We start from the raw sequence: 9,153 nt of genomic DNA on the forward strand, positions 1-9,153 counted from the left end.
CAATTCGAGCGCGTGGCGAGATGTGCGCATTAGCAATATCGATCGCCGGGCGGTCACATCTTGCCACGCGTTCGAATTGGGCGGTAGGCCGGCCTAAGACAACGATTTTTAATAATTAATTACTCGTTAACTATTACGAAAATTGCAAAATGATACAGGACTTTTCCGTTCATCTCGGTCCGTTCTACCTTCTCAAAAATTTTGTCGGATATGGAAAGACTCACCCTGTATATAAAAAAAAGTGTCTGTTTTTTCGGGTTTATCTTTCGCAGGTACATCTACGATCAACTGCAAGAGGACCGCGTGAAAAAGATGGCGATAATCCTCGAGAAAACTGACAGCGCGTACTTTCCCTGCTTCCGCACGTTGTTCGACAATGTTGTCTCCTCGCTGGCCGAAGCGAAGGACATATCGTTGTACTTGACGCCTTTGGCGAAGTGCTTCAAGTCCGTAGAAGAGATCGACTTCGCCGAAGCTAAGCCGCTGATGGCAACTCTCGTACACTCGCTCGGATTAGCGTGGGCAAAGTGCAAGAGTTATCAAAGCTCTGGTAAACTCATCATCATGCTTCGACAGATATGCAACTTATTGATACAGGAGGCACGCCGATTTCTCGACCCGACGTCGATATTTCAGAGTGACGTGGACGAAGCTCTTCAGCGCGTTAAAATATCGAGAGGTAACGGCCGTTTGCTAAGCTAAGCGATTAAATCTCTTACTAGTGATTTGTTAAGAATTTTTCGTACCAAATATAGGATTATTATTAGAGGAAAGTCTCCTATTATGAGATTAGGCTCTTAAAATGAGTTAGCGGAGTTTCTGCAGATTTAATAGACATCGTCTGTTGGTTCCATCGTGAATTTATTGCCCTTGGTGTGAAATCTGTTTAGTGGAAAATTGATTAGGTCGTGTAATCGTTGCGGAAAAAGATTTGTGATTGAATTTGAATTTGAACGTTGAAAACCTACTATCTCATAATAGAGGACCTTCCTCTATTAATTCTCCTTCGCGTGACATTAAAATCAAAGTACGAAAAACCATCATTTTAATAATAAGTGCAGAAACTTTCAAACGCCAGAGCTTATTAGAATAAGGGTGCACGCATTATTGATTAAATATTATAATTTCTTTCAAAGACCTTGTGTCCCAAGTGAAACAACAATTCCAATATACAACACGCCGCATATTATCTATTCCTCCGGACTTCGTTCGAGATTTCTCAGAGAGAAATGGTTTTCAATCAGGTGTACTGGAGGAATTCAAAAAACAGTTTGAACTGAGGAAGCACATGCCCGGTTTGAAACCGGAAGCTCCGCCTTGGACATTCAATTCGACCACCGTCTTCACTCGGCTCGATGCTTTCCTGAAACGGCTGGCGGATATCGAGTGGCTCTTCGATACCGTCCTCGAATTTTCCAAGTTGGAGAAGATTGAAATAGGCGGCATTCTCGGACGGTCTTTGAGCGCGAGGATCATAAGCGTGTTCAAGGAATTCCAGCAGCTTTTCGTTTCCTTCACCGTGAGAGCCAGCGACGTTCTCGAACCTGACGACGAGTCCTTCGTCATCGATTGCACTAAGTTCGCCGAATCCATTACCGACCTCGATAGTAAACTGGCAGCGATTTTGTGCCAGGCTTTCGACGACTGCGGCAATCTCGAAAGTGTTTTCAAGGTTTGTACTTAATTTTTGTTCTTCTCAGCGCAATGGACGTGTCCAAAATTGATGTTAAAAGATGCTCATTTCTTTATCAGTTGATAAATATCGCCGGATCGGTGCTGGAGCGTCCTGTCATACGAAAACAATTCGCCAATCGATACGTCAGGATTCTTGAGCTTTTAAACATGGAACTTTCGATAGTGGAAGTTTTGTTCAATCGCGGTAGCAGGGGTGCGCTGATCAATCTACCGCCTTTGGCCGCTGCCTTGACGTTCACCAGCATGTTGCGGCAGCGTATCGATTTGCCTGTACAATCGTTCAAAGCCATGCCGCATCCGTATGTATCAACATCTTTTTTAAACTTTATCTTCCAAGACAAGACAAGACGAGAGAGCTTCGTATTTTCATAAAGAAAATTATACGAAATTTGAAGAGAAATAAATAACGTGAAATATCTCTTCACTGATCTGCTAGCAGATTTATAGCTTCTTCCATTTGCAGAATCGTTCACAGCGATGAAGGTAATAATATAATGACGCGTTACGAGAGATTGGTGAAAATATTTGTTAACAAAGAGGACGATCTTTTCACCGAGTGGGCGCGGACGGTACCGCAAACCGTTGACGTTGGCCTCAAACGTCATCTGGTTTGTAGAGAGGCTGATAGTATTTTGCTGCTAAATTTCGATCCCGATCTTCTCGCAGTATTGAAAGAAGTGAGCTATTTGAAACAAATGTCGCGTTCCGACATTCCCCAAGAAGCAATTAAGGTAGTCACGAATCCTGCTTTAATTGAAATGAATAAAATCAAGTCTTCGCGCTCAGAAGATATTTATGCTATGGAAATTCGTCGCTACCGCGCGGTGTTTAATTATTTACATTTTATATCGCATCATTAGGTGTCCGAGAGCGCGGAGACGTTCAGGAAATTTCGCACGATGCTAGGTGGCACGGTCGATTCATACAACAACATACGCAAAACAACGAAACGTGTTGAGTTTGATCTAATCGTGCTGGAAGTAGCGCGGATCGATTCTCTGATATCCCGCGGCGAAGATGAACTGTGCTGGAGATCAGACGGGCTTCTGGAGTATATAACGGAGTTGGGCGATCTCGTGGAGGGACTGTGGAAACGCATGAAGTCCGCCCAATCGAACGTGGAGAAGATCAGAAACATTTTGGAACCTTGGACGAAAACGCCCCTCATAGAACGAAAGGACCGTCGTAAGGAGACATTGCTGGCCTTGGAAGATCGTTCGGAGAAAGTATCGAAATGTTACGCGGAGATCACGAAGGCGGCTGAGCAGATACACTCGATATTGGAAGAGAATAAAACGCTCTTCCAAATTAACGAGATCGGACAGGAAGCTTGGCAAGAATACGTCAAGTACATCGACAACATCGTGATCGAGTCCCTTCGAAAAGCAGTTGGATGCTCTTTAGGTTTGTATGCATTTTTTAATTAAGAAAAAGTCGCGTTTAAATGGCTCGAAGAATTTAATTAATATTTCGTCTTTAATCGCCAATCAATTTCACAAAATCGAATGTCCTTTTACAATCGTTTCTTAGGTTATTTGGCGGAAAGCATGGATTCAATCGGCCAGTGCGAGCCATTACTTGAAGCGAAATTAGAGCTGAGGGAACCAGATTTGTATTACATACCGTCATTGGAACCCGAGGATCCAGATGGACTTGATCAGTTGATTCTCGGTTTATTAAACGATATTACCGGCATGGCTGCTTTGGTGCCGAGATTAAAAAATGATTCTGTAGGATATGCTGAAGAATTAGCATCTGACGTTGACATGAAGGGAATGAAAGATGAGATACTCACAAGCGTAGCTACTGCCGTAGAGGAGGCTACTGACTTTTGTAGTAACTTTGAAGGTATGATTATAACAATTTGATCGACAAAAAGATACGTCTGATTTGAATAAAGTCATTAATATTCTCAGTATATTTTTTCGACAATAATTTGCTAAAAGTCTCGTATAACTAGCTGTAATATAATTGTCCAAGAATTATAATTTTAAATATTAAACATTTATCATATAAAAACACTCAGAATTGAAACAACATATGCTGGCAAATAATTTTATTTAATAAAAATACGACGTTTCGACCAGTAATGCTGGTCCTTTTCAAGTATAAAATTACGTTACATCCATCAAATGTTACAGCAAGAGATCTAAAAGTTATATAGTTACAATTACAACAAGTAAATTAAGTGTTAGAGAGAGGACGTGAGTTTTACTTACGGCGCTGAAACGTGTCATGGTACATATGAATTACAGTAATTGTCAATAATTGTCGTCGAATAAATAAGTATGGAGATAAAATGTCATAGTACATGTACATTGTAATAAATATTAAAAATCGTCGAAGTAAAATAATAAGTTATGTTAACACGCACTGATAGATACGTCTAGTCATACACAAGTCTAAAAGCGAACTGTTTAGAACGGGTATAATAGGTCGTCAAAATAAAATAAAATAAAATAAAGTTGTCAGGAGGGGACAAAAAGATAAACTAGTAAAATGAATAAATAATACATTGAAAGTCATAGATAGAGTTCAGGTCCTCGAATTAAAATAAAGTAAAATAAAATAAAATAAAAGTGTAGGGGAGGAACAAAAGGATAAAACGAGTAAAAATACATAAATAAGTTAATAAAAATACATAAATAAGTTAATAAATAATACATAAATAATAATTTAGGTGGTACGGACAATTTTGTCGTAGATAGAATTCAAGTTATCGGTATCTTGTTGGAGGTTTATAGTGTTCTTCGATCTTTTTATCATATCTTTTATCATATAAATTATATATATATCTGAAAACATTAAATTAAAATAAAAATTAAGAAATGGACTGAAAAAAAATTCTAAAACATTCTTTAATTTTCTTATTTTGAAATATAATTTACATAATTTTTTAAATTTTCAATGCAACGTTTCAATTCGATTAGGTTACGCCTATTTATGGCTGGATGATAGGGATGTTGTGATGCAACAATTTCTCGAGTACAGTCGGCAATTGTCAGTGGAAGAAATGGACATGGTGGCGACTCAGGACCCTAAAGGTCCGACGAAGTCACCGCCGAAAATGGAGCAATTCCGCGAACAAATTGACCTTTACGAGAGTCTCTATCTCGAGATCGAGGAAATGGATCTGTCCAAAGTATTTTGCGGCTGGTTCAGGGTAGATCTAAGACCCTTCAGACAGTCGGTGCTGAACACGGTGTGCAAATGGTCGAGCATGTTCAAAAAACATTTAGTCGATCGTGTAACAAGCAGCCTTTCTGATTTAGGCACGTTCATAAGGTACGTAAAACGTATGTGACATACGACACGTGATAATGTGTAATTTAAATATTTCGAAATTTAAAATAAGATATCATCTCCAGTATAACATTTAGATTATTACTTCGTAACTGGTATGAAAGATCTATATGCATATATTTAAAAAATTGTAATTAATATTCAGGCTTTGAATATCGTATGTGGTTTCCAGATTAGCGGACGAGGGATTATTACAGCAAGTACAACCGGGCGATTATGCGGCTCTAGTTAGCGTAATGGGCTACCTACTGCAGGTGAAAGAACGCCAGCCAACTACGGACGAGATGTTCCATCCATTAGAGGAAACCATTGAGTTGCTCAAGTTCTACGATCAAGATATACCCGAAGAAGTAAACGTGCTATTGCAAGAGTTGCCGGAGCAATGGGCAAACACGAAAAAACTCGCTCTTATGGTGAAGCAGCAAGTTGCGCCATTACAGGCAGGTCTGTAAAATAAAAAGCTACCAACGTTATCCTAAGTTTGTAAAATAAAAAATTACCGACATTATCAAGTTGACAATACGATTGTCAGTTAACGTAGTATTTTATTTGATTAAAAGTAATGAGAATATGAATTTTTTAAATTAATAATAGCGCGTCTCTTTGTTATCTGGAAACGAAATTGTTTTATATAATATTAATGTAACATATAATAGGCGAAGTATCGAGAATTCGCGGTCGGATCTCGGCGTTCGACATTACAATAAGTCAGTACCGAGAGGCATTTCGGCGGTACACGTTCTTTAAGTACGACTGCAAGAATCCGTACGAGCTTGCGGACGAGGCTCACAAGGAGATCCTCATGCTGGAACGTCAAATGAAGGATATACAAGAATCCGCCTCGCTGTTTGAGGTGACGGTACCCGAATTTAAACAGCTGAGGCAGTGCAGGAGGGAGCTGAAGATGCTTAAGCAGCTCTGGGATTATGTAAATATAGTGCAGAGTAGTATCGAGGGCTGGAAGACGACGCCCTGGAGGAAAATCGACGTGGAGAATATGGACATCGAGTGCAAGAAGTTTGCGAAGGAGATACGTGGTTAGTAGCTAAGAAATTGTCCGCGGTCCCGAAGGATTCCCTCGAATTGCGCGGTTTTATGCCCTGAATATATATCTTTATAAAATATTGCTATTCTTCGCGCTTCCCCTCTTTCGCTCTCGCGCATCTCAAATTACCGTTCCGTAGAATACAGCTGCGTACTTTATTATCTGCGAAAGCGTTTCTCTCAATTAAGACACGATGCAATTTTCATCTCGCCGAATGTATTTTGCCCCGTAGCGCTGGACAAAGAAATGAGGCCATGGGACACTTACGTATCGCTGGAAGCGACGGTGAAGAATATGCTTACGTCGCTGCGTGCCGTAGGAGAATTGCAAAATCCAGCTATCCGGGAGAGACACTGGCGACAGCTGATGAATAGTACTAAGGTATCGCTGGAAATCGCAGAGCGAATATTTAATTCATTTCCCTACGGTATAAACTCGTGCAAATTAGAAGACATACTTGATATCCTTAGCTGAAAGAGGATGTAAATTCATACGAGCTCAACGCCCTGCCCGTTTACATTCTAACATTTTTAACGACGCTACTACGATCATCACGTTGTGACCTTACGAAATTGTACATAACAGTCTCATAATGCGAGTGTGTGTAATCACGTCATCAAATCATACTAGATTTAGTCGCACCGCTGTATATATACGCTATCGGTGTTACAGAAATTGGGCAACATGACTCCAGAAATGACCGTAAGTCCGCTGTACATACGCATACCACGTGAACCTGCCTTTCAACTACATCCCCATTATATTTTCAATAGCTAAATTTTCATAAATTCTGACCAAATCAATCTCGGCACGATAGATAGTTAATATTTTTAAGTGCGCACTATTACACCCGTCATAACTGTACGTTATTTTGTAAGCATGGCTACAATGCGGCATGCGACACGCTGGGCTAGACTTAAGATTTTAGGAATTTTATTATTCGCAAGATTCATATTTATAGGCCTATGTGAATGTGTTCATCTAATGCTGATTTTAATATAAATTTCGCATTTAATGGTGAAATAAAAACAACAACAGCCATGTTAAACGCTAGACAACAGGTAAATCCGCTTATTTGTATAGTACGCCATTCTTTCATTATGTAAGTTCTTCATTATTTATACAATGTATAATTCATTGTACAATTTTTTAATAAATTTGCTAATAAATACAGAACATCACATATTTTACGTTATTTGTAGCAACTTCCTACATCGCTCTAAATTATAGTATGAGCTAAAGACAATGGGTTTGTTTTCTGTTCCTGCACTGGTGAACTAGTGCAGTAAGCTAGAATGAGAAAAAATATGCTTGTCTTACTCCAATTTATTGCACTAGTTCACTAGTGTAGGAACAGAAAACAAGCCTAAACACACGAACGCGATATAACTGCTTTTCAAGAAAGTGTAGCTACGGTCGTCAGACGAATTTTTTACACGTAGGTTCGTTTCGTAATGGACGAATCGACGACTCTAGCCGATCTGCTCGAGTTGAATCTCCACGAATGCGAGGAGGAAGTAAAGAACATAGTGGATAAAGCGGTTAAGGAAATGTCCATGGAGAAATATATGAAAGAACTGAATGTTACATGGTCGAAAATGGAGTTCGAGCGGGAAGTTCATGCTCGCACCGGAGCTACTTTAATAAGAGCAAGTGAAGAATTGATTGAAACCTTAGAGGAGAACCAGGTTACTTAATTAATACCTCAACTTGGAAGTTAGACCATCTTAAATATTTCCAACCAATACAGCCAATATGATCAGTAATAAAAATAGCGCGTTACTTGATATTTAAGGATAATTTTCTTGCTAAAATTGCAGGTGCAATTGCAAAATTTGATCACTTCGAAATTTATCGCGCACTTCCTGGAGGAGGTGTCGTCGTGGCAGAAGAAACTGAGCATCGCCGATCAAGTAACGACGGTCTGGTTCGAAGTTCAACGTACTTGGATGCACCTCGAGAGCATCTTTATGTCGTCCGAAGATATTCGACGGCAGCTGCCAGTGGATGCTGAACGATTCGACCGTATCGACAAGGAATTTAAGGAGATGACGGAGGAGATGGCGAAAACGCCTAATGTCGTCGAGGCGACGAATAAGGACGGTCTCGTGTCCGCCTTAGACGTCTTGCAAAAGGGGCTCGTATTATGCGAGAAAGCCTTGGCGGAGTATCTCGAAACCAAGCGTCTCGCTTTCCCACGGTTCTACTTCGTTTCTTCCAGCGACTTGCTGGATGTGCTCTCGAATGGCAACCAACCGGAAATAGTGGCGAAACACTTGACAAAGTTGTTCGATTCTATGGCGCGTCTGAACTTCGACACTAAGGACACCTCGATAAAGCGCGTCCTAGGTAAATAAATAACTGCGAGAATAATTAATTTCGGGCTAAGCATTTAACTTTTCATTACATTTCAGGCATGTTTGCCAAAGACGGCGAATACGTGGAATTCGCGAACTGCGAGATGATTTGCGAAGGAGCCGTGGAAGGTTGGTTGAATCGTCTTCAGAAAGCCATGCGCGTGTCCATTCGGCATTACTTCAGCGAAGCGGTAGTGTCCTACGAGGAGAAGCCACGAGAGCAATGGCTGTTTGATTATCCGGCCCAGGTGTCTCTCTGCGGAACGCAGATTTGGTGGACTACCGAGGTCAACATGGCCTTCGCGCGTCTCGAGGAGGGCTACGATAACTCGATCAAGGATTACCTTAAGAAGCAGATCTCGCAGCTGAGCACTTTGATTACGCTACTGATAGGAGAACTGACTAAACAGGAGAGGCAAAAGGTCATGACCATCTGCACGATCGACGTCCACTCGAGGGACGTCGTGACGAAGCTGGTGCAGTCGAAGGTGGAGACCGCGCAGGCCTTCCAATGGCAGAGTCAGCTGCGACACAGATGGGACGAGAAGGAGAAGGATTGCTTCGCAAATATTTGCGACGCACAATTCAAATATTCTCACGAATACTTGGGCAATACCCCCAGGTTAGGACACACATTTTATATTACTTAATATCTACCTGTCTTCATCGGTCACCGATGTAATATAATAACATAATTGAAGACATTGCTGCAAGAAAGAGGTAAGTCCACATTTTATGTTTCTGAGGTAAACG

General features: G+C 40.7%; 1 protein-coding gene across 1 annotated transcript in view; it reads left to right on the forward strand.

Annotated features, from left to right (window-relative positions):
- Positions 1-9,153, forward strand: part of LOC105561020 (dynein beta chain, ciliary) — a 37,086-nt gene that overhangs the window by 3,393 nt on the left and 24,540 nt on the right. The window contains exons 4-16 of the mRNA XM_012010639.1: positions 273-679; positions 1,245-1,672; positions 1,753-1,994; positions 2,159-2,426; positions 2,556-3,099; positions 3,226-3,543; positions 4,626-4,980; positions 5,171-5,442; positions 5,655-6,035; positions 6,276-6,424; positions 7,486-7,731; positions 7,864-8,392; positions 8,458-9,022. Of these exons, the coding sequence (XP_011866029.1) occupies positions 273-679; positions 1,245-1,672; positions 1,753-1,994; positions 2,159-2,426; positions 2,556-3,099; positions 3,226-3,543; positions 4,626-4,980; positions 5,171-5,442; positions 5,655-6,035; positions 6,276-6,424; positions 7,486-7,731; positions 7,864-8,392; positions 8,458-9,022 (4,704 nt within the window). The remainder of the gene's footprint in view (positions 1-272; positions 680-1,244; positions 1,673-1,752; positions 1,995-2,158; positions 2,427-2,555; positions 3,100-3,225; positions 3,544-4,625; positions 4,981-5,170; positions 5,443-5,654; positions 6,036-6,275; positions 6,425-7,485; positions 7,732-7,863; positions 8,393-8,457; positions 9,023-9,153) is intronic.

The sequence above is a fragment of the Vollenhovia emeryi genome, unplaced genomic scaffold (assembly GCF_000949405.1).
Source record: "Vollenhovia emeryi isolate VEMERY1.0 unplaced genomic scaffold, V.emery_V1.0 DF939214.1, whole genome shotgun sequence".
NCBI classification, from domain to species: Eukaryota; Metazoa; Arthropoda; class Insecta; order Hymenoptera; family Formicidae; genus Vollenhovia; species Vollenhovia emeryi.